The following is a 25094-nucleotide window of genomic DNA, read 5'->3' on the forward strand; positions in this document are numbered from 1 at the left end:
AGTTGGAGACCAGCCTGGGCAACATAGTAAGACCCTGTCTCTACAATAATTTTTTTTTTTTTTTAATTAGCCATGTGTGGTGGTCTGCACCTGTAGTCTTAACTATTCAGGAGGCTGAGGTGGATCACTTGAACCTTGGAGGTCAAGGCTGCAGTGAACTGTGAGCCACTGCACTCCACCCTGGATGACAGAGTGAGACCCTATCTCAAAAACAGTAGTAATAAAAATCTGAGATGACTGGTTGGTGGGTCTAGCATGCCTTCTGGTCCTGAAGTCCATATCCCATTTATCTCCCACCTCCTGTCCCTCCAAGAAAGCATCATTCACCTGGCCATTGCTTTTTTTTTTTTTTTTTTTTCCAAAAACACCATTTTAGTAAGGAAACAAGAGAAATAAAAGATTGTTCTCTGGCTGGAGCCCAGACCCCATATAATACATTACATGTACAAAGTGGTTTTCAGCTAGCTCCTGGGTGTCTCTCTGGGGCTCTCCTACCACCTGTTCCATGCCAAATTCCTGGGTCCTTGGACCTCTGCTCCTCTCCAGAATATGCCCACCCCCTCCCCTTATCCCGTAACACAGTGGCCAAGAGGAGAGCCTGACAAGTGGCTGGAATTGGAGGAGGGAGTATTGGGATGAAGATGTTTGTAACAGCCAAATAAACATTGGAGGAAAGTCTCCCTCTCCTCAGGGTATAGGGCGGTCATGGAGAATGGGGTGTCCTGCTTTGGTGTGGAGCATGAGTGCCCAGGGAAGCCCAACCTGAGGTGGGGGTAGGGTCCCCCTGAACCCCTTAGGATCTCCTAGAATTACTGCCTCCACTGGGACAGGGCAGGAGGTGGAACTGTCCAGAACTTTAGAGAACTAGAGACCTCCCAAGAGGCTGATGTTGGCATGCCAGGACTACCCAGAGGTCACCATTGAGAGGAGTTTTGGCCATTGGTGATGGCCCTGTGAGGAGCACCCTGGTGCAGTTTCCACCATGGTCAAGTTGACCCTGCTGCAGGTTGCTATGCCAGGGCGGGATGGTGGTCATATGGAGAAAGGTACTCCTGCTCTGCTTGTGTGTTCCAGGCTGGTCCAGGGCATGATGAGGCTCAGGATGCTGGCTGTTGATGCTTGTGCTCCAGCTGTGTTCTGTCCACAGGTAGATGCCCCCTGACATGGGCCCGAAGAAGGGCCCCTAGTGGGCAATGACACCAAGAAAATAGGCCATGGTGGGCATTGCAGGCAGGGAAGGGCACAACTTCTTGAGGGATTGGTGGCATCTCCTCCCAGGTGGTATGTACAGGAGGTGGAGGGACAGCAGGAAACAAGGAGCCTTGCTGCTGGACTGTGGTGCAGGTCTGAGTTGGCTTCCCTAGGCTGCCCCCACCTAGATGGAAACTTCATATTCTCTCGTCTCCTGCAAAGGAAAGAGACTGCTGGGAGTTGGAAACTTGTATTAGGTTTGCCAGGCCATAATTCACCTTCCCTAGGAAAAGGAAAAAAAGTGAGAGGGCTTGGCAGGACCCTCAGGGTTATCTGCCCAAAGAAGCAAAGAACTGGGTCTTGGATAAGGTGGCAAGGTTGGCATGGTTACTTACTCCAGTCTCGTAAGTTGGATTGTCAAACGCTGACTCTACGGTAATGCGGTTGTAGGGGCGGGGGCGTGTGCGGGGCAGCTGCAGGGAGCTTTTTCCCTGGAGCCTGTAGGGCAGAGAAGCCTGTGAGTCAGGAGCACTGGGTAGGAGTGAAGTATGCAGGTATGCAGAGCAGAAAGAGAAACCAGACTCACCTGGAGAAGTAGAAGTATACACCTCCTACCAACAACACCATCGCCACCAGTGGCAAGAAGATGGCAGCTGCAATGTGGGCAGCATCCAGGGTGCTGGAGGCAGCAGGCGCCTTGGCAACTGAAGACACAGAGGGTGGGACTGGAGCAGAGGTCTCTGTCACTTGGATCCCATATTCTCTCACCTCTGCCCAAGGGCATCTGGCTACCAGCTCCCTCTAGCTGACTGGGTGCAGGGAAACTTTTTACCCTGCTAGGCCCAAACCCCTCTCTTTCTCTGCCCTCCATCCTTGGGAAGCCCATGACCTGGGAGCCGTGAGAACCAGGACAAGGGAGACCACTTATGTGGCCCTCAAGGGTGGAGACTCACCATCCAGGCTGCGGCTGTTGTAGAACCCATCCAGAGAGGCTGGAACAAAAGGGGAGGGCCAAGGGCAGTGGGTGAGCCCAATGGCCCAAACCACTAAGGCAGGGAGCGGAGGTAGTGGGATGATCATAGGAAGGATTTGTCCAAGGAGAGCCCACTCCAGCATTTGTCTTGGTGATGCCAGATCAGAAGGATCTGGCAGAGACTGGGGAGACCAAGGGTCTATTCTATTACTATGAAGCTGGCATGGGCAGGTGGTTCTGGTTCTCAACATTGGACATCTTTGCCAGAGCAGCTCTATGGGCCAGGGAGGGTTTTGAGGAGTGACAGGGCACTCACCAGCCTTACAGATGGGTGGGGGGTCACTCCAATGCGAGGGGTGCCCAGGCACACACTTGATGCTGGCCTGGCCTTTCAGCACATAGCCAGGGGCACAAGAGAAGTGGATGGTGGCCCCTGCTGGATGTAGCCGCTTCTCAGGACTTCGGGCACCATTCTCAGGGGCACTGAGACCATGGCACGGCTTGAGCTGTTCCACTGCAAAGCAGGCAGAGCGCAGTGAGGGTGTCATGCCCTTGGCCTCCAAGGCAGCATCTTTTATCTCCAACTAGAGGTTTTCCTTCCTACTCAACTGACACTTACGGAGACATTTAGGGGCCCGGTCACTCCACTTGGGGCTGCCGGCCTGGCGATCATGGCAGGTGAGGATGGAGGTGCCCGTCAGCACAAAACCCTGGTCACAGATATATTGCACGGTGGCCCCCACAGGAAACTTGGGGCTGGATATGAGGCGTCGGCTGTGCTCCACATCTCCGGGGTCATGGCAGGAAGTCACTATGGGTAGGGGATGATGGGGAGAAGTAGCCCAAGGAGAACTAAGCAGAGGCCAGTCCACCCTGGCTTTGTTCCAGGCCAGCTAACTTCTTCATGTCATATGGGTCTACCCCCTATGTGTCTGTCCCTACCATTGTGCTGGTGTGTCCCCGCCATTTGTCCCCTTTCCATCTATTAGGTTGATAAACACTGATTGGCCATCTACCAGGAATGAAATACTTAGAGTACTTGGCTGATAACACCATGAAAAGGTATCATCCCCATTTCACAGATGAGGAAACTGAGGCTATAAGAGGTGAAGGAACTTTGAGGATACTAGCTAATAACAGCTACAGTCTGGTTCAGAATCCAGGAGAGAGGTGTGGAGGTTGCATTGGGAAGGGGAGCATGGGGAACAGATATACTCACCCCTCTGGCATGAGGGCAGGTCCTCACTCCAAGTCAGGTCCCATTGGCACATGAGGACACTGGATCCCACCACCTGGTAGCCAGGGTAGCACTGATAAGTGACCACAGTGCCGTGCACTAGCTCAGGCTGCGATGGGCTCTTCCAGCCATTGGGAATCTCAGGCAGCTCCGGACATGTGTCATTGCGGGGCACCTCTAGGGGCACAGAGGCACAAGATGCAGCTCCTTGGCCAGCACCAAAGTGACTGTCCCCCTCATCTTCAGGGCACTCTGGCTCCTTCTAGTTTGTCCTGGACCTAGACTGTCCTGAGCGGGCTCAGTTATCCATTCCTCTCTTCTCAAGGGCCCCTCCTTGACTGCCTCTGACATTGCTCTGTCTCCTAGATTCCAGGGTTAGCATTTAAGCTTTGGCCTTACTTCCAAAAGCACCTTGACCAGTTCCTTAGGCCTGAGAGACGGGGCCAGGCAGGGTGAGGGAAATTGTCACTTCTATGAAAGATTGTCAGAAAGAAGCCAGCACCTTTCCTTAGTTCCCCCATTTTTGTTTGAAAGTTGTTGTGGCCAGGTGCAGTGGCTCACACCTGTAATCTCAGCACTTTGGGAGGCTGAGGTGGGCAGATCACTTGAGGCCAGGAGTTTGAGACCAGCCTGGCCAACATGGCGAAACCCCGTCTCCATTAAAAATACAAAAATTAGCCAGGCATGGTGGCATGCACCTGTAATCCCAGCTACTCAGGAGGATGAGGCACGAGAATCACTTGAGCCCAGGAGGTGGGGGTTGCAATCAGCAGAGATTGCACCATGGCCTGGGTGACAGAGGGACACTGTCCCCCCCACCAAAAAAAAGGAAGAAAAAGAAAGTTGTTCTGCTGCCTCCCCAAACCCCTCTTGCCACTTCAGAATTCTGGCTCCCCCTCAGGGCAGATGGAGAACAGGACTAGCTTCCTCCGGGTGATCCCTGGTGCTTTTCCAGCTTCCTCTTGTCTGAGAGAGCATTCAGGCACCTCACTGCCCTGGCCTCTTTGACTTGCCATGGCTTGCTGTCTGCACTCTGAGTAGGGTAGGGACAAGCTCACCAAAGAAGTGGATGACGAAGCCCTGCTGGTAGCCCAGCACTGAGGTCCCGGGGTCCGACTGGAACTGAATGGTGACATCAGCCATGGAGGTAAAGAGCTTGAAGTGGCTATGGGGCCCTGAGTACTGGCCCAGGACCCGGGCTGTCAGGTCATCCCCATCATAGAAGGTAAGTACATCACCAGGGCCTATGCGCAGCCTGTGGAGGAGGAGCGTCAGGGCAGAGCCGGCTCGGGGGCCCGAGGATGGGCTGGACAAGGGATATCCCCAGACCTCAGGAGTTGGCTCAGCCTGACCCGGTAGGCACTCACACTCGGACGTCCAGCATGATGCGCTTGTCCTCTTCCACATGCACACCCCAGATGCAATCCTGTCCACGACCGTAGGGCTCTGGCCAGTTGGGAGAGAGCACCACACCAGCTGAGTCTGTGATCTCCCCGCTGCACACGGCTGGAAGGCAAGGGAGGTCCAGAAGGGTCTTTTCCAGCTTACCATGGTGTTGTTTACCATCTGCCCACAGGAGTGCCCACCAGTTGCTGGGACCCCCCACCTCCTCCTTGGAGGAAGCCTGAACCACGCATATCACAGGGCCTCTGTGGCCCCAGGCTCTGTGGCTATTCCCCTGGTACCCACCCTGCTTTTTGCCCAGCAGGCCCATCCACTAGTGCCTACTGACCTCGGCAGGCTGGCTCTGTCTCATTCCACTGGGGGTCGTGGGGGTCAACACACTCGATGATGATGGAGCCCTGCTCCAGGGTGTAGCCAGGGTCGCAGCTGAACTCCACAGTCGTACCCACAGGGTAGGTGGGTGCGCTGCTGCTGAAGTTGCCGTATTTGACAAAGGGCTCATAGCAATGGCCCTGCTGGAAGGCTGTAAACCACAGGGCCCAGCCTAGCTCAGCCTTGACTGGTATTAAACACAGTGGGCAAGAATCCCCCTACTTCCCTCCCCAGAGCCTCTTTTCCTGGGTACGAATGACAAATATATGTCCTGGGGTTGGAGCAGAAAGGTGATGGAGGAGGAACAGCCAAGAGCATCCATCCCTATTATGCTCAGGAGGCCATCTTGATCACCATGCTGTTCCCAGTGCCTGGTTTTGTGCTTAGTACACAGAAGGTACTCCGTACATGTTTTTTGAATGAATTAATCAATGCATACATGCATAAATGGTTCTAGAATGTCTCCTACAGCAATTCTTTCTTAAGGGTTGAGGCCTTTTTTGCTTTTCAGAATCTGGAGAATTTATTCCCTTGGACCACAGGGACTGGGTCCAGGCAGAGGTTTCCTGCAAAGCTGGGGTAGGGATCCTGGACCCAAAGAGAGGGGCAGGGAAAGGGGGCCTAAGTACCGAGTGAGCAGGGGCTGACTTGGAAGGAGTGACAGCATGGAGGCAGAAAGGGGTAGGGTGTGGGAGAAAGACCCTAGGCCCAAGCCCATCCCCCTGGACCCCCCACCCCCAGTGAGGCCCCAGCAGGCTCACCCTCATAGCGCAGGGCCATGCCTGCAGCTGCCCCGCTGCTGTCAGTACTGAGCTCGACAAAGAAGTGTTTGCCAGAGCTGAGCAGGCCCTCAATGGGCAGGTATTCCACCTCATAGGAATCATACACCGGTGGGGCCTCCACGTTGTCCCCATTGCGAATGATGAGCCTGAACCAGGAGAGTGGCAGCTATGTAGGCTGGTGGCTGACCCAGAGGGGGTGTGGCCCCAGGCTTGGGTAGTGTCCCTCCAGTAGGGTATTACCAGGCCAGGCATTCCCATTCCACTAGGACAGCCCCTCACCTGTCATCATCCTCTGCCAGGGAAACCTTCTCAAAGTGCAAGTGTAGCCGCTGGCCCTCAGGAGCCTCAAGCAGCCAGTGACAGGTGAGGTTGTTGCTGTAGTTGCCCGGGAAGCCTGGAGAGACGATGCGGCCGGTGGTAGCGTTGCGGATCACTCCGCCGCAGGCAGCTGTAAGACCAGGACAGGAGGTAGCCTAGGCCCCTGCCTGAACCCAGGCAGCCTAACATGCCTTCCTCCCTTTCCCAGCTCTGCTTCCTCTGCTTGGAGCAGCGGGGACCTTGCCTCCCTGCCATCTTTGCTCTCATGGTCCTGAAGGTAACCTTTTAGCCCTGTGAACTTGCATCTCCAGGCATCTTGAGCTCCAGAATCCTGCCGCCTAACCTCTCACACCCTTGGGGCTCACCAGGGCATCTCTCTTGACTGTGGGTAGATGTGTCACTGCCTGCTTGTGTGCCCAGGTAAGTCACTTTCCCTCTCTGCTGACTTCTCTAGAAGGCTGACTCTTCCCCAGGTGGACTTTATTAAAGCCCTTACTGTGGGCTTCAACCTTCTTGGAGTTAAAGCTGAAAATAGCATTCAAGCCCTTTATGAATCCAACTCTCTCTAGACTCTGCTTCAGTCCCCTCTCCCCGCATACCCTCTCCTTCAGGCACACTTCACTGTGTCCTCACTATCTCATGCTATTTCATGCCTCCACACCTCTGCATATACTGTTCCAGGAATCCACCCCACTTTCCCAAACTAATATTTCTGAAATCCTTTCATCCTGTCTCCTTGGGAAGCCTTGCTTGTCTCCTCCCTCATCTTGGAGTAGCTTTCTGTCTCTCAGGCCCCTCCACCACTCTGCCTTTACTCCTATTGTAGCATCCTCTGCACTGAGCTGCTTGCTGGCCTCCCCGCTAGATCCTTGAGGGCTGAGAATGCGTCTGTGTTATTCATCTCTGGTTGTGCCTGGCACCCAGGAAGAATTTATAGAATGAAATAAGATTCATCGCTGGATTCAACGGTGGCTCAAGCCTGTAATCCCAGCTCTTTGGGAAGCTGAGGCAAGTGGATCACCTGAGGTCAAGAGTTTGAGATCAGACTGGCCAACATGGTGAAACCCCATCTCTACTAAAAATACAAAAAAATTAGCTGGGTGTGGTGGCATACACTTGTAACCCCAGCTACTCTGGAGAGTGAGACAGGAGAATCACTTGAACCCGGGAGGCAGAGGTTGCAGTGAGCGGAGATCGTGCCACTGCACTCCAGCCTGGGTGACAAAGGGAGACTCCATCTAAAAAAAAAAAAAAAAAAAAAAAATCAAAAGCCTAAGCCCATACCCACTAAAAAGAAAAGCCCAAGTTGCCTTTCATACTGCAAATGAAATACTGCGTCTTCCTTTCTCCAACAAGCCCCCTTTCATTGGTGGCAATCCCAGACCTGATCACTCAGGACCAGACCCGGGAGTTCCCTTCGCTTTCCCCAGTTCCCATCAGTTTCTGGAACTTCCCTCCTCTTCTTTCCCCAACTCACAATGTAAGTTCAAACTGTCTTGCCTGGCTGGCCTCCCAGCCATCTCCTGAGGCATTCTAAGCCCCTCCCTTCTCTCATAAGCTTCAACAGCTCCTCAGCCTGTATCTTGCCCCGACACTCAAGGCCCTCCCATTGCCCTTGCCACATTGTCTCAGACTTCAGCCAAACCTGGCTGTCTTCTGTGTCCCTAAACACCCTCACCTTCCTGCCTCTATGTCCCTGCCCACGTTGTTCCCTCCATCTAAATGTCAAACCTGCAGTGCCACCTCCCCTAGGAAGCCTTCTAAATGTCCAGCTAAGAATGATTGTGCCCTTGCCTCCCAGGTCACTTTATGTCTTTTCATTGGTGCTTTTTACTTCTTGCCCTGGAAATTGGTGACCTTTCTGCTTTCTCCTTTCCCCCTTTCCTGGAAATGTGGGTTCTTTGAGGGCACAGTCCCTGTTTAATTCAGCTCTGTATACCTATGGTGCTTTCATCTAGTAGATGCTCAGTAAGTGCAGGTTGGATGAATGCCACTGAGGTGCGCGGCCATTTTCTGGCTTCCTTATGAAGAGCAAATTAAAGTGGCAGACAGCAATAGAGAGCAGGGGGGAGCCCCCACCTCACTTCTCTGCTCGGCACTGAGCCCTTTCGCCTGGGGACACTCACCGATGCAGACGGGCTCCTTTGAATCCCAGAAGGGCTGGGTGGCATTGAGACAGGTGAGACGCCTGGCGCCCTTCAGCTGGTAGCCAGTGGCACAATGGAAGCGGGCACTACCCCCTGGGTGGAGGCTGGTGACAGTCACATCTCCATAAGCTGGACGATGGGGAAAGTGGCAGCTCAGGAGATAGGCTGCAAACAGAGAACGGGCGACACTGTACATGTGCAGGGTGGGGGCGGGAGCTAAGCCATTGGTGGGGGAAGGTCTGCCTCAGTCTGCCTGGAGGTGTCATTTGGGGCCAGAGGAAGCACTAGGAGTTCCAAAACGACTCCAATCTCCTCCCTAGAAGGTGTCAATGATATTTCTGGCAGCCTGGGCTGGTTAGTGGAGCAGACACAGAGCTGGAAATTAGAAGGGTTGGGTTCTGGCTCAAACTTTGTGACACTTTAGGCAGGTTATTTAATCTTTTTGTGTGTGTTTCCTCATTTGTTAAATGAGGTTTAAAATCCCAGCCCACCCACAGGGTTACTGTGAAAATAAATGGGATAGTATTTTATCTAGCTTGGTATCCCTGGTACCCAGCTGATAATATATCTTCAATATATGCTTATTGAATGACTCTAGACATGAAAGCACTCGAAATAGTGAAAAACCTATACTGATGTAAAGTGTTGATACTGTTTTTCCTTTAGGGAATAAATATGAATTGCAGCAGCAAAGACTGAAGTCAGACGGTAAAGGCTTTCCCAGTATTCACTGAGAAATGCTAAAAAGCTTGATGCCAATGGCTGTGGACTTCTTTTAAAACAGAATGGCGGCCGGGTCGGTGTCTCATGCCTGTAATCTCAATACTTTGGGAGGCTGAGGCAGGTGAATCACCTGAGGACGGGAGTTCGAGACCAGCCTGACCAACATGGATAAACCCCATCTCTACTGAAAATGCAAAATTAGCAGGACATGCTGGCACATGCCTGTAATCCCAGCTACTTGGAAGGCTGAGGCAGGAGAATCGCTTGAACCCGGAAGTGGAGGTTGTGGTGAGCCGAGATTATGCCATTACATTCCAGCCTGGGCAACGAGAGCAAAACTCCATCTCAAAACAACAAACAGCCGGGAGCGGTGGCTCAAGCCTGTAATCCCAGCACTTTGGGAGGCCGAGGCGGGCGAATCACCTGAGGTCAGGAGTTCGAGACCAGCCTGGCCAACATGAAGAAATCCCATCTGTACTAAAAATACAAAAATTAGCCGGGCATGATGGCAGGTGTCTGTAATCCCAGCTACACGGAAGGCTGAGGCAGGAGAATCGCTTGAACCCTGCAGGCAGAGGTTGCAGTGAGCCGTGGTCGTGCCATTGCGCTCCAGCCTGGGGGACAAGGGCGAGACTTCGTCTCAAAAAAACAAACTTACAAACAAAATCCAGAATGGTGGTAGGCTGGGGCAAGGTGGGAGGGTTGCTTAAGGCTAGGAGTTTGAGACCAGCCTGGGCAATATAGTGAGGTATCCCCATCTCTATAAAAATTTTTTAAAAAATAGCCAGGCATGGTGATGTGTACCTGTAGTCTTAGCTACTCAGGAGGCTGAAGTGGGATCGCTTGAGCCTAGGAGTTTAAGGCTACAGTGAACTATGATTGCACCACTGAGCTCCAGCCTAGGTGACAGAGTGCATCCCTGTTTCAAAAAAACAACATCAAACAAGAAAAAGATGGGGACGACGGCAGGGAGGCAGTGCACTGCCTTCATGGAAGTTGCAGGAAGAACAAGTTGCCCTGGGAAACCTGGGCGCTTTGGAATTGTCATACCAAATTTGACCAAATGGTGGCAGCAAATCCTACAAAACTACCTGGCATATCCAGATCCTGGGGTCAAGCTGGGGTGGTAGCTAAAAGGCTCAACCGCATGCAGTGGCTCACTCCTGTAATCCCAGCACTTTGGGAGGCTGAGGCGGACGGATGGCCCGAGGTCAGGAGTTCAAGACCAGCGTGGCCAACATGGCAAAACCCCATCTCTACTAAAAAAAACCCAAAAATATTAGTTGGGCACGGTGGCAGACGCCTCGGGAGGCTGAGGCAGGAGAATCGCTTGCACCTGGGAGGCGGAGGTTGCAGTGAGTCGATATCGTGCCACTGTACTCCAGCCTGGGCGACAGAGTGAGACTCCATGTCTCAAAAAATAAATAAAATAAAATAAAATAAAAGTGAAGATCCGGCCAAGCGCAGTGGCTCACGCCTGTAATCCCAACACTTTGGGAGGCTGAGGTGTGTAGATCACAAAGTCAGGAGTTCAAGACCAGCCTGGCCAACATGGTAAAACCCCATCTCTACTGAAAATACAAAAAAAATTGATCTGGGCGTGGTGGCACCTGCCTGTAGTCCCAGTTACTTGGGAGGCTGAGGCAGGAGAATTGCTTGAACCCAGGAGGCAGAGGTTGCAGTGAGTGGAGATTGTGCTACTGCACTCCAGCCTGGGTGACAGAGCGAGACTCTTTCTCAAAAAAAAGTGAAGATCCTGGCTTGCGTCTGAGAGGTGAGAGCAGAGGCCTGGAGGGGTCAAGGAGAGGCAAGAGGCTTGTGCTACAGAGCCTGATAACCCTTGGGGTGGTCAGAAAAGTGAGGATTGTCTAGACTGAAGAACTTGGGTCTTGGGGTAGGGGGCAGCCCCACTGATAGTATCAGGTAAATGGGAGGAGAGGTCCATGCAAGGTCTCTGTTCCTGGGTGCCTTTGTGTGAATAGAAAAATGGGCCCTCTTTCCTCCCCCCATTAAAAAGAAAAAGAAAAAGGAGCTGTCTCTGTGCAGACCAGGGTCCATAAATTTGAGTTTTATGACTTTCACCTGTCCTGTTACTATATCTGTGAAAGTGGGAGGAGAATTCGTCCTCTTCTGTCTCTCACGGGGCTCTGGAAAGAATGGTCAGTAAGTGGCTAGTTGTGCTTGGCAGGCAGTACAGGGCAGTGCTCAGCAGGTGGACTGTGGGTCAGACTGCCTGGGTTTGAATGCAGGCTTCTTCCCTACGTGCTGTGCCACCGCGGACAAGTTACCTAAATTCTCTCTGCCTCAGTTGCCTCATTTATCAACCCATTTTCAGTATTACATCCAAGGTTGTGGAGGTTAAGTGAGAAGACATATGTGCAGTTCCTGAACAAATGCCTAAGACATCAGCCTGCTGTTATTGTGTGTAATCTTGATTAATAATAGCACCTCACATCTGCATGTACCTTCCAGATTCTAAAATGCCTCCACACTCTTCTTTCTTGATGTCTACAATATGCTTGGGAGGAAGGCAGGCAAGGTAGGGGCTATTAGCCCATTTTCAGATGAGGAGAACAGGTTCAGAGAGACCCTGTGCCCTCATCACATAGCAAGGAAGCGCTAGACCAGGAACTTGAAGCTCCTGGGCTCTGGAGCCTTCTTGCTTTCCACCACCACCCCACCTGCATCCCCATTTGAAGTAGAAACTTGGGTTCAGGAGTCAGAGAAATCTGAGAGTAACAGACAAGCCTGCTCTGGGTTGTTGTCCAGGGCAGCCACTCACAGTGACCTGGGGAGAGATCCCAGGCCAGGATGGGATGGGGAAAGGGGTGGGGGGCACCACGCCCAGAGTGGCGGAGGTTAAGAGGTTAACTGACGCCTAGTGGGGTCTAGACCAGGCCAGATTCAGGCCCAGCATTTCCCCCTACATCTTCCCCTTTGAGTTCTTATCACAACTCTAGTAAGGGAGGGCCCTCATTTCACAGATGAGGAAACTGGCCTGGAATAGGGTGAGGGTAGGAGGCTGGGGGCAGACAATGAAGACCCCAGACTCCATAGTAGTTAAAGTACCACTTCCCAGGATGAGCTTCCTCCTGTTGCCATGACAACCGTTCCCGGGGAGCCTGCACCACTGCAATCTGTTGAGTTATTTTCTCACTGGAGTCTGTTTCTGGAGCCAAGTCCAGTGCCAGGAATGCTGGGGATGGAGGAGGGGAATGTCTGTCAGGGCCGTCTGCCTCCCCACCCTGCCTGAGGCTGTAGGAAGGGAGTTGGAACTTGGTCCTGCGATGAGGCCCTTGTGAGGGCTCATCCTTGGGACCTCCAACATCAGCTTGGACAGCTCCAGCACAGGTGTGGGTACTAGGCCCCTCACCCTCTCTTCTGGCACCCTCTTTCTCTAGCCCACAGAGATTGGCGTGTGAGCACATGCTCCTCCTGTTCCCATCTCTGGGATCAGGGCTAATTACAGCCTATAATTAGGGGAATTACACTCATTAAGGCAAGAGCTGATCATTGACAAAAACTGGGCTGACGAGGGAGGGCTTCTGGGAGCTGAGAAGGAGGCAGGACCAGGCCAGCTCTCCCAATCCTTCCTTGGAGGTTGCTCCCCCTTGCTGGGCCTCCAGCTCACTGCCATTCAGCCACCTTTGTCTGGCCCGACAGAGAGGAGGTCCAGAGTTTTGTGCAAAGGAATTTGCAGCAAGAGAGAAGGTTACCATGGCGTGAAATTATGCCTGCTGCCAGGGAGGATTGATGAGCCATTAGGGAGGCTAGCTGGGCCGCCTAGACGTTTCACCCTTGCCTCAGCTGGCCCCTTGCCTCTGCCAAGCCACTCTACAGCCCCATCCACTTCCAGGCTCCCTGCTGCTATGCCAGACTGCTCCCTTAGTTTGGGTGGAGGGCTGAAGGTGGGGTGAGTGCTCCTTAGGTGGGGTTCCAAACAGCCCCATCTCCAGAGTGCTGGCTCTTCTGCCCGGCTGTGGTCCCCTGCAGGGCCACAGAAGTGGTCCATGACAATGCAAGACAATCCCGTGATTGTTCACACCAATTATTTCCCTATTAGTTCTCCCTAGTCTCAACTAGTTAACCCATGCAAAGGATCAAGCTGACTTTGTGCTCGGAGAGGGGGATGGGTAGGAGGGACACAACTGAGAGAGCTTCGAAGTCCTGAGCCCCTTTTCCTCCCTTTCCCATCCTGCCAGTCATGTAATACTGGTTTCCTTAATGGAGCATGTGCTAAGCACTTGACGTGTACCATTTTGCTTAATCCTAACCATGACTTTGTGGGGTAGGTGTTTTGGTTTCATATTACAGCAGAAGGGTCAGAGAGGTCAAATGACCTGTCCAAGGTCAATAGCCAGTGAGGAGATTCAAACACAGATCTGCCCATTGCCTGAGTCTGTGATTTTTTTCATCGCATCATGCTGCTCCCTTATTTCCAGAGGTGTTCTGAGCTGATTGGGGCATGGGCCAGGTCAAGGTGGGTGAGGCAGTTCAGGAAGGGCAGTCTGGCAGCTAAGACCTCCAGATGGTCATTGTCAAATCCCTTTGATCTTCACCCTCTTGCATAGGGGGAGGGCTTCTATTGTTATTGCCTGTTTAAGTGTCTGCCTCCTCCTGAGAAAGAACTCCTTGAGGACAAGGACGTTTTGGTGCATCCTGACATTGCCAGTGTCCAGCACAAGCCTGGCAAAGAGCAGGTGCCTAGGAAAAGTTTGCTGAATGGATGAATGAGGGACAATGGGCACACCTGGAGGCTGCCTGATCCTGAGTCAAGACCAGCTCTCTGCAGGGTGGTGGGTGGAAGAGAGAAGATCCTGGAGGTTTCAGATGTGCGATACTTACCTCCAATTGTCCAGAGCTTCACTGGACACTTGTGCTATGTGTCACTAGCCCCTCCCTGCTTCTTCCCTCTAGGATGTAATTGCACAGAGACCCGTCTCTCCCGCAAGGAGGGCAGTGAGTCTGGGCTGGTTCCGCCTTCAGCTACCCAGGCCTTACCTTGGTAATGGAAATGGAAGGTGCCAGGGCCAGCCGGTGGTGGGAGGCTCTGGAACCTCAGGGCCGCTTGGTGGGTGGGGCTGCGGATGACTTGACCCCGTAGCAAGAAAGACTGGTTGGCCAGGGGCAGTGGGTCAGGCCCCCCGAGGCCCTCCACAGTCACTGTCTCCCCTTCCCGGAGGCTGATATTCTGGACCTGCCGGTGGAGTAGAGAGAGGAAAGCAAAGCAGTCAGGCTTCTTCCTGCTGCCTGGATCCTGCAGGCCCCGGACAGATCAATCCTCAATGCCCCTTGAGCATCGGAGCCCCCAGCCCCTGAGCCGGGCACTTCAGCAGTGCAGGAGGAGCTCATCACAGTGTGAGACAGGACCAAAAGTTCAGAGACATTAAGTAAATTATCCAAGGTCACATAGAGATTCTTAGAAGAACTGGGATTTGTAAACACATCTTTCTGTCTCCACAGATTTTCAGATACACCAGCTGCTTCCTGTCCTTCCCCTCCCTGGGCTCTGTTTTCTCATCTGTAAAGTAGGGATGGGGGAGGTGTGTTGAACCAGATGGAGTCCGATGCCCTGGTCAGCAGTATGAGGTCTTAAGTGTCAGATCCACGTGCCCAGCTTCCCCTGGACATCCCTGTTGGATGCCTCACACCCAGCCTGCCTCATGCTAGGTGACTGTCTTCCCCCAGCCAGCAGTTCACCTGGGAATGATCTTGCTAGCTCCCTGGGTGTCCAAATCAGAAAATGGTATCTTGCCTCCTCCCTCATACCCAATCAGTCATTCAGTCCTGTCAACTGGATCTCAAATCTATTCATTACTCTTCATCCCCACTGCCACTTCCCCAGCTCATCGCCATTACTGCGCACTACATCACTGCAGCAGCCTCCTGGCCAGCCTTCCTGCCTGTAGGGCTTAATCCACTCCTCCCTCTACAGCAGTATTTTCTGAACACAGCCAGTTAACAGTCTTAGATCTGTTGCTGATCATGGTGCTTCCTTGTCTAAGTCCTCCAGTGGCTCCCTATTGAGTCCATGAAGCCCATAATATGTAGTCCAAACTCCTTGCTTAGCCCTCAAGGCCCTGCCCAACTTGGCCCCTGCTGACTGTCAGCCGGGCCTTACACCACGCCCCTCCACATGTCAGTCGTGATTCTCTGTCTCTTTTATCTGAGCCTCTTTCTCCGATCCTTTCCCCTGGCTGTCACAGGCTCCTCTGCTACCATGCTGATCTTCAGGCCCTCAGTCCCTTGAGCATCTTTCTGGGCTCCATGCCTCCATTCAGGCAAACAAGGATTGGACAAGGACAGACTCTGCCCAAAGGGAAATTAGCAGCATGGCTTGATAGAAGGAACACTGGATTGATTGGGAGCCCAGAGATGTGGGACCTCATCCTAACCATGTGATCTTGGACAAAAAAGCTGCTATTTGAACTTCAGTTTCCTCATTTTATAAAACGAACTAGTGGAGTTCTCTGCTACTTAAAACGTGGTTCCTGGACCAGCAGCATCAGCCTCACCTGGGAACTTGTAAGAAATGCAGAATCTTGGCTGGGCGCTGTGGCCCTGCCTGTAATCCCAGCACTTTGGGAGGGTGAGGCGGGCAGCTCACCTGAGGTTGGGATTTCAAGACCAGCCTGACCAACGTGGAGAAACACCATCTCTACTAAAAATATAAAAATTAGCCAGGCGTGGTGGCGCATGCCTGTAATCCCAGCTACTCGAGCAGCTGAGGCAGAATTGCTTGAACCTGGGAGGCGGAGGTTGTAGTGAGCTGAGATCACGCCATTGCACTCCAGCCTGGATAACAAAAGCGAAACTCCATTTCCAAAAAAGAAAAAGAAAAAGAAAAAGAAAAAGAAAAAGAAATGCAGAATCTCAGACTCCACCTCAGACCCACTAAAGCATGCTCTGCATTTTAACAGGATCCTCGGGCAACTCAAAAGCACTGATCTACATGGGCTCAAGTTTTCTACCATGTTGCTCTGAAGCAGGGTCTTCAAGGGTTCACCACCTGGTTAAGTGGCATCAGTGAGTCACCAAATCCTTCCCAATCTTATTTCCCAAATACTCCAATGGGTTCCTCTTCTCTATCCTTTTGTTAATGTCCTGGCCCTAATTACCTCCTGCCCATTATTTTTCACTTGAGAATGGCTGTCTGTCTGTCTCACACTTCCCATCCCCAACTCATCTCCTGCTGATTTCAGATTGCCCAGAGGACACAGTCCAAACTGCCCAGCTCACATTTGGTGCCAGTGTCTCTGCAGCCCTCATTAATGTGCACTGCAGCCACAGACCACCCCTCACTTCCGCACCCTGGGCATCCACATATGGGACTCTGTGGGGGGCAGTGCCTTCCCTTCTTCCTCTCCTGATGAAGCTGGTCATCTTTGCAGATCTCAGGGCCACATCCTCTGCCTCCCAGCCTAGGCCAGGCAGTCCTTCTGTTTCAGACTCTCCCCACTGGCTCCTGCCCATCTTGCTGTTAAAGCCCAGGGTGGCATGTTGGGTCACAATGCCCTCTTCGCTGGCCAGTCTCAACAAAGATGTGTGGAGAGAATAAATGTGTGGGCTGCTGGAGGAACATTCCCCATCAGATACCTGTGAGCTGAGAAGCACAGAGGATGCTGAGCCCAGCCAGGTCCAAGGAGATGGCTGCTGCGAGGCTCAGGGCCCCTCAGACTGGGTGCTGAGAAGAGACGTGCCCTGGGGACTTCAGAAGGGGCAGCTGGGCAGGGAGAGGTCCCTACCCCTGCCTGAGAGGAAAGACCTGGTGGGTCTTTGGGCTGAAGAGAAGGCTCAAGGCAGGGTGCTGGAGGCCGAGGCATCTCCTCTCTGTGAGAAACTCCCCACCCAGGCACGTTTGGGCGGAGGCTGCCTGACCATCTGCTGGGGACATTCCTCAGGGAATTCCTGCAGCAGGCGGAGGCTGGATGAGGTCCCTTCAAACTTGGAGATTCTGTGATTCTAGAGTTGGGAAAACAAGACTCACACACGTGGAATCTGTAATTATCGAGAGATGCCAGGCAGCATATAATTCCGCCTTAAGTGGCACCGAATGCAGGCAGCAGGAATCCTCGGGGGGAAGAGCGAAGGGCTTAGAGGCTCAGGGAAAGCGCCTGAAGCAGGTGGGTCTCAGAGCGCCTTGAAGAGAGGAGCACTGGGAGAAGGAGGAAGGGAGGATGCTCACTACAGGGAAATTACCACGAAAGCAAAGGCAGAGAAGTATTACTAGAAATTAATTTGGATTTTCTTCCTAGTTCCCCGTATACCTCTGGCTTGACCTCTAGCTTCTTGCTCCTCATCTTGCTGCTTTGGGGGACCAGAGAGAAGCTGTAGTGACAGAGTAACAACAATTGCCATCATAGAGTGTGTCAAACCTTGTAGTAGGTGCTTTTCGTCCTCACCACAGTTCTATAAGATAGGTGGTAAAATACCCACAAGTAAACAGAAGCACAGAGAGGCTAAGGAACTTGCAAAAGATCACATAGGGGTTAAGCAGTCTTGCCTTGCTGAGACAAGGCAGCTCTCTATCCTCCCAACTTCATGGGGGCATCTTCTGTAGAAATAGACATCTAGACATCTTTTTTTTTTTTTTTTTTGAGATGGAGGCTCACTCTGTCGCCCAGGCTGGAGTGCAGTGGCCGGATCTCAGCTCACTGCAAGCTCCACCTCCCGGGTTTACGCCATTCTCCTGCCTCAGCCTCCTGAGTAGCTAGGACTACAGGCGCCTGCCACCTCGCCCGGCTAGTTTTTTGTATTCTTTAGTAGAGACGGGCTTTCACCGTGTTAGCCAGGATGGTCTCGATCTGCTGACCTCGTGATCCGCCCATCTCGGCCTCCCAAAGTGCTGGGATTACAGGCTTGAGCCACTGCACTCGGCCTGACATCTAGACATCTTTATTCCCAAGCTCCAGCCCCGCCTGGTTTAGCAAGGAGATGGGTCTTGGCTTGGCCTGGCTTTTTTAAGATGTTGGGATTTGAGTTCCCACCAGCCACCCTTGCTCCTAGCAGTCTGTAAAGCTGAGAAGACTGAGACTGAGACCTCTGGCCCCTTCTGGTCTGGGGGAGGCATGGCCCTTTCAAGCTGGCCTGGCTCCCAGCCCAGCTTGGTGGTGAGGGTTGGGATGAGAGTGTGGAATGAAGTGGCTCCTATCCAGAAGGCTCCCTGTTCTCAGTCAGAGGCTGTCTGTGCAGCTCTGGTCCCCTGGGTTTCAAGCACCCTCTTGCGGGTCTGCTGCAGTGGCTGGAATGTAATTTGTCGCTTGTTTGAGGGCCAGGCTGACAGGGGCCAGACAGGGCTGGGTGTCAGACAGGAGGGGTGATGAAGTCTTGATGCAATTTGCAGGCATCCGTAGAGCTTGGGAGACAGATTGAAATGTCAGCTGTGTTCATGAGGGCTGTCTTCCATATCCATAGCCAGTGATAGGAGGGGACCTGGGGGCCAGGCAGGGGGAAGACAGAAGCAGGGGGAGCTGAGGACAATTCCTACAGGACCCTGGGCTGTCTAACACTGCCCTGCTTCCAGCAGACCATGGGGTCAGCTCAAGGAAGAAATATAGCCACTTTGAGAGGCTGGCCCTTTCCAGGATGGGAGGTGGGAAGGATTCAGGCTGTCTTCTGCCAACCCCTAGATCAACAGCCTCATCTGGCCTGTCTGTCCCCATAGAAGCTGTCAGTCAGGCCTCCAGCACGTGCCCTAATGGCGTAACCCACAGGTGAGATGGCGCTACGGTTTTTGTACACATTTGCACCAGTACAACCCAGCATAGGCAGATGAGCTCTAAGATGACTCTTGTGTGCGATCCCCACCCCCAGATGCTGGCTACAGGTCTCCTAGTCTCTCTTGGTCACCATCACCTGTGTGTACTCGGACACAGACCCACTTACAAGCACACAGCCCCTCAAACGTGTCCTAGCATGTGCAGGCCCTCACACACCTGTGCTCCCTCACAGCAACCATAGGATGATCACAATTTTCCCATAAGAACCTTCGCAGTTTTCACATCCATTATGTCTTCAGCTCTCACAAAGCCTTAATAAGGAAGACAGGGCAGGCTGTTTTCCTGCACTTTATAGATAAGGGAACCTTGAAATCAGAGAATTTGAGAGATCCTCTTTGGTCACACCGCGAGTCCAAGACAAAGCCAGGACTCTAGGCCAGGACTCCTGATTCCTGGTCCAGTGCCCTGTCTTGTGTGCTTGGCAATCCCAGGCCCTCCCCAGAACTGGGAGAATTCCAAGTGGGTGTCCTCCAGAATCAGGCAGGGCTGACTTGGAAAGGGCATCTGGGGCAGATCCTGACAGGTGCCCGTCTCCACCTGGGCCTCCCACTTTGAATTTGCCTTGTGCCACAGACAGGCCTATCTCCTGGGCCAAGGGAAGAACAGGGGCTTTCGAGTCTTGGATTGAATCCTGGCTCCATCACTGACCAGTTGAGGGGCCTTAGGCAAGTCATATGACCTCTCCGAGCCCCAGTTTTGCCTGTGAAATGGGGATAGTTCACCTACTTCATGGGTTTGTAAGGATTTGGTTAGATCCTGCCAGGAAGGGTTTTAGCACAGAGGGGCACAGTGGTAGTAGTCATCTTCCCATTTAATGGGGAGATGTGGGCCACACCCTGGTAAAACCTTGGCATTTGCAGCAGAAATGATAGCTGGCTATGAACTTACTTTACCCTCAGGTCTGCCAGGGCTCTGCCGGGGAGGCACTGTACCTTGGAGCCACCCTTTCCCTGGCCCAGGCTCTGCAGCTGCCAGGAAGCAAGCAGCAGAGCCAAGAACCTGAGGTGCCCCTGCTCAGTCAGGCCTATGAGGGAGCTTGCTGACCCCAGAGAAGGAGCTACACTCAAAGGAACTGGCTAAGAGGAGCCAGGTGCATCATCTGATTCAATCTCCTTTTGTAGAGAGGTAAACTGAGGCCCAGAGAAGGCCAGGGATTTAGCTCACAGAGAGGTGGGCCGCAGAGCCAACACTGAAACCCCAGTCTTACAAGACAGAGTCTGTGCCCTTCTGAATTGGCATTTATCCAGAAAACCTTATGGCATAATGTCTGTTTTAGGGATGAGGAGAGCGGCCAAAATCCATGGGGCTAGACCTGCCTGCACCCTGTCATCCCTCTTGGATGAGCCTGCCTAGAGCCAGGAAATATAAAGTTGCCCAGAAATTTCACCCAACTGACCCCCTACCTGATGCCCACATCAGGCCTGGTCCTGACCTGGCTTAGAAGGGCAGAGTATTCTGCTATCAAACTATCAGTTGGCCTGGCATGGGTGAACTGTGTGCCAACAGAGCCACCTGGGGCACGAGGGCAGGGACTGTGGGCAGCTGTGCCCAGGCTCCAGATGGTACAGAGAGCAGCCAAGCCAAGATGGAGGCTGGCAGTGGGAAGGCTCTTGGAATGCCAAGTGCAGACAGAGGCAGGCGCCAGGCCCGGAAAGGCCTGGAGCCCTCAGGGGGACACTGACTGCCTGGGGAGGGGCTGGGACCCACATGGGCCATGAGGCTCATGCCCACCCATCCTGAAGGAGCTTCTCTGGACCTCTCAAGAAAGAGCCTAGCCCAGTGCCTGATCCCCAGATGAAGCAGGCAAGCCTCCTTGAATCACAGAGGGCCTGACCTGGCCTCCTCCCTATGGACAGACCTTCGGCCTTAGAGGGCATCAATAACTGCAGCACCATCAGAGGAGGTAGGAGGCAGGAGATGAAGCAGGTTATGAGAGGCTATGGTCCAAGCCATAGAGAGTAGGGCTTTTAGGGATTCTGGTACCCCGAGGCTGGTCCTCCAAAAAAAAAGGGAATTGAGAAGGTCTTGCTCAAGGCCCCAGACTTTAGGCAAGGGCTGTGATCTCATGCTAGGGGCCCAGTATGGTGTCTGGCGGCTTTGCTCAGGGGTGTGATTTGTGGGTCCCCAAGGCAGTCCTCTCCTCCATGGCTCCTGTCACTCTCCTTGCCCAGACTTTGTCCCATCTACCTGCCCTCAGTGATCCCAGTGAATTCATAGCTTGGCGGGTAGGGAATTCTCCATGATGGAGGGAAGCCAGAGGCAGTCGCTTCTCCCCAAGCCTGAGAAGCCATGGGGAGCTCTGTAGGCCTTCCAGCTGCCCACCCATCCCGCCCCCAGTGTCCAGCATGGCCTGACCCAACTGTCAGCCTGGGCAGAAGGACGCTGCTCTTGGGCTGAGCCTCTGGCAGGAGTGTGATCCGGAAGCCCTTACACTTACCCTCTGCCCCTACACAACAAAGCCACCTTTCCAAAACAGCCAGGGCAGCCTTCAAGGGCCAGGCCTGCTGCACCTGCTGCTGCCTAGGCCAGGTTTGGCTGCTGGCTTCTCATCCTACAGGTCTCAGGCCAGGTGTCATCACCTCCAGGAAGTCTTCTCTGACTCCCAGGCTGATGGAGTGTGCCCGTCGTGTGCTTCCCATCCCCATTCCCGCCAGCACTGGGCATTCCATGGTCATTGTTCTTTCTTCCCTACTAATCGTGAAGGTCTGTGTCCCCAGTGCCCAGCGCAGAGCGTGGCACGAAGCAAATTCTCAATGTATACTTGTAGAACGAATCCACTCAACAAAACTCATTAGTTAGTGATTAACTGACCGACTTTTGGCAAATCCCTTTTCTTGCCTGGGCCTCAGTTTTTCCAACTCTCCAGTGGGTATTGGTGTGTAGTGTAGAAATTCTTCAGGTCCCAAGTGGCCTGGGTAGGGGTAGAGGTTGCCAGAACTAGCCCTGGAAGAAGAACCTTAAATCCTGCTTAGTTCTGGCTGATTCTGTCTCTTGCTCCTTCCCCAAATTGGGTGCTGACCCAGCTCTGGCCACCCTGTGCCCGCCTCCCCTCCATGGCTTCAGACTATCTCAGGCCATCTGGGCCGACAGTGTCCCCAAGGACCTTGCCTCCATGGTACCGAGGTGGAGGGTGGGGCCAGCATCTGCCACATTTCCTGACAACAATCCAGGGCTGTGGCAGGTCTTCGTCTCAAGGTTGCCTGGTAACGGCTTTTGCATTCTGATAAAAGAAAAAAAATGTGGCAGCACCAGACAACAGACACAGGGTTTGTGTGAGGGGGTGGGCATCCAGCGTGGGGCTTGTGCCTGGGCCAGAGGCGGGGGCAGGCAGAGCCAGCATCTTGCCCCATTGTGGAGAGTACCAGGGCTGGGTTCAGCCTTGTCCAGTGGGCTTCAGTAGGGGTGGTAGTCCTTGAGGGGCAGATAGAGCCTCCCAGGCCTTCAGGGTGGCACTCAGCCTGGCACCTGCCCCCTCCACCCCCTTTCCCACACCTGCAGCTGGTGCCTTCCACCCAGTGAGCCACAGCCGGTGCCACCTCTCATTAGGTGATGATTTTACATTAATTACCTTAATTAAGCAGTGCTGAGTGCTAATGGCTTGAGAGGGGGGGTGGCTGTTCCTAATTACCCTCCCAGTCAGCCCAGAGTGAGGGGCACAGGGCTTGGCAGAGTAGGAGGAAACAGTTGTAGGAAGAAGGGGAGGGGCCCAACAGGGGTAGGAGAGGGTCCCCCAGACAGGGTCTGATTCAGAGACCTGGACCTGACATCCTGTGAGGAGAGGACTGGAGGCACTGCCCCAGGACAAGTCTAGACGGCTCCAGGCCCCAATCCAGGGACATGCAGGAATTGGAATGGGTGGGAAGCAGAACAGAAGGCAGGGAGCAGGGAGCAGGACACACTTCTCAGCGCCCTGCCAGATTCCCTCAACCGGGCTAAATGCCTTTCTTGCCCACCCCTGGTCAGTCTCCAAGATTCAAGTCAAATGTCACCACATCCCTTCCTTCCTCCATTCCTTTGTCCAGTCATTCAGTCAGTGCATGGAGTGCCCATTGTGGGCTCTTCACTACAAGGCACCCCTCAAGGAGCTCACAGTAGCTGGGGAGGTGGATGGCTGTAAATAGATGGATGGAAGGCAGACTGCTAAGAACTAAGATGGGGGATGCCCCAGGCTTTGGGGATCTGAGGGAATTCCCAGAGAGGGTGATGCCAGGGTCGAGTCCTAAGGGAGGGCATCATGGGATGACTCTTCCAGGCAGAGGGACCAGCATGTGCAGTTGGGACTTGGGAAAGGAGGTTTGGCCCATTCAGTTAGCTGCAAGCTATTTAGTGCAAAGTAGGGGTAAAGAACAAGGGAAGGAGTGGCTAGGGGTGGACCCAGAGATTTAGGCATCCTTAGAGAGGTGTAGGGGCAGGATTGATTTGAGAAAAATGACTGCAGTGGAGGTGGAGATGGGTAGAGTAGGGAGCAAGTGTGGGCGGGGGGACCAGTGAGGCAGCTACTGCATCATCAAGGGAGGGATGGTGAGGACTAAACCACGTGTGGTTGCAGGGACGGAGGGAGAGAAGCAGACGGATTTAGAGGGGAGTGTCATGGTGACAGAATTTTGGGATGAACTGATGGGACTGGGGGAAGAGGGACAGGGAAGGGCCAAGGTGACCCCATGTTGCACATCCAGGGACACCATCCGCATTGCACTGTGGTGGTTCTGCTCCAGGTTTCTGACCTGGACAGGAGTGGCTCTGGGGGAACAAAAGGAAGATTTGGGTTTGTGGAGGTTGAGAAGCCTGTGGGACATCTGTGAGGACCTGCAGCCTCAGGCCTTGGGATTAAGAGAAAGTCTTAATTCTAATAGAGGGTTGAGATAGCCCAGGGAGGCTGGGGACAGGAGGCTGGGCTATAGATCTGACTTTCTTATCAGCTGATCACCTCTCTAATGGTGTGGTCAGGTCTGTCTTCCCCCACCTCTGCATCCCAGAAGCCAGCACAGGACCTGACCCAGAGGAACTGCTCAGAGAGCATTTGCTAAATGAATGAATGAATGAGGCTCCATGACTCTCTCAGGCCCAATGAGGCAGCCCTGTGTTCTCTGCTTAGCCCATAGATTCAGATGTAGGGTTTATACTCTCCCAATCCCCTGCCCATCCAAGGCTAGAGCCCCCTCCCACAGCCCCTCTAGGCCTAGGCCATTGCCAAGCACACGGGACAGAATCCAACCATGTTTTAGGCCCATCTCCCAGCCCTGGCCTTAGGCGACCCCCGACAATTGATGCTCCTAAGCATCCCCACATCCTCTCATAGCATGTGCCTCTCTGAAGAAAGAGAATACAACAGGCCCAGCTTTGCCCTTGCCAGATCCAGATCACTCACCTTGATTTCCACACCATAGCCAGGGTAGACAGAGATGTAGAAGAAGCAGTCCAGGCCAACATCAGGGGGTGAGCTGAGGTCTGTAGGGGAGTCCAGAGAGCCCTCTGGGCCTGAGAAATTCCAGCTACAGGGGCCTGGGAGGCAGGAGGAGACACAAAGCTAGTGCCATCTCTGGTGAAGTGGTCCAACAAAGGTTGAATCGTGTGTGTGTGTGTGTGTGTGTGTGTGTGTGTGAAGTGAACACCACCTCTTGTGATGTCTAGTCTCCTGTTGAAGGAAGGGGAACACCTTTTATTGGGCACCTACCACGTGCAATCTTATCTCAGTTCTCACAGTGACTCAGTGAGATTTGTTTTTGTTTTCTTTTTTTTTTTTTTTTGAGATGGAGTTTCATTCTTGTTGCCCAGACTGGAGTGTAAAGTGATGCAATCTCGGCTCACTGCAAGCTCCGCCTTCTGGGTTCACACCATTCTCCTGCCTCAGCCTCCCGAGAGCTGGGACTACAGGCGCCTGCCACCACACCCTGCTAATTTTTTGTATTTTTTAGTAAAGACAGGGTTTCACCGTGTTAGCCAGGATGGTCTCGATCTCCTGACTTCATGATCCACCCACCTCAGCCTCCTGAAGCGCTGGGATTACAGGCGTGAGCCACCGTGCCTGGCTGAGGTTTGTTTTCTTATTGCCATTTTACAGATGAGGCTCAGAGATGAGATGTTAAATAGAATTCCTAGGGTCATGTTATAGGTGGAAGAATCAAGATTTTTTCTTTTTTGAGACAGAGTCTTGCACTGTTGCCCAGG

At 53.2% G+C, this 25094-nt stretch overlaps 1 protein-coding gene and 1 long non-coding RNA gene across 5 annotated transcripts in view; one reads left to right on the forward strand and one right to left on the reverse strand.

Annotated features, from left to right (window-relative positions):
* Nucleotides 1-327: 327 nt before the first annotated feature.
* Nucleotides 328-25094, reverse strand: part of SEZ6 (seizure related 6 homolog) — a 50160-nt gene continuing 25393 nt past the window's right edge. For 2 of the 4 annotated variants that reach the window (XM_003912531.5, XM_009189987.4), the window contains 15 exons: nt 24295-24428; nt 14149-14344; nt 8404-8589; nt 6239-6407; nt 5939-6105; nt 5134-5328; nt 4769-4907; nt 4460-4656; nt 3384-3578; nt 2784-2975; nt 2481-2678; nt 2145-2183; nt 1778-1895; nt 1587-1689; nt 328-1421 (listed from right to left, as the gene is read on the reverse strand). In XM_003912531.5, coding sequence (XP_003912580.1) covers nt 1389-1421; nt 1587-1689; nt 1778-1895; nt 2145-2183; nt 2481-2678; nt 2784-2975; nt 3384-3578; nt 4460-4656; nt 4769-4907; nt 5134-5328; nt 5939-6105; nt 6239-6407; nt 8404-8589; nt 14149-14344; nt 24295-24428 — 2261 coding nt within the window. In that variant the 3' untranslated portion in view covers nt 328-1388. Of the gene's footprint in view, nt 1475-1586; nt 1690-1777; nt 1896-2144; nt 2184-2480; nt 2679-2783; nt 2976-3383; nt 3579-4459; nt 4657-4768; nt 4908-5133; nt 5329-5938; nt 6106-6238; nt 6408-8403; nt 8590-14148; nt 14345-24294; nt 24429-25094 lie in introns of all 4 variants that reach the window. The other 2 variants (XM_003912532.5, XM_009189986.2) reach the window with 2 other exon arrangements.
* Nucleotides 17089-17521, forward strand: LOC103878705. The gene is made up of 2 exons (XR_638999.3): nt 17089-17270; nt 17403-17521. It is a non-coding gene; the product is annotated as an uncharacterized LOC103878705 (long non-coding RNA).

Source organism: Papio anubis, chromosome 17 (genome assembly GCF_008728515.1).
Source record: "Papio anubis isolate 15944 chromosome 17, Panubis1.0, whole genome shotgun sequence".
Classification (NCBI taxonomy): domain Eukaryota; kingdom Metazoa; phylum Chordata; class Mammalia; order Primates; family Cercopithecidae; genus Papio; species Papio anubis.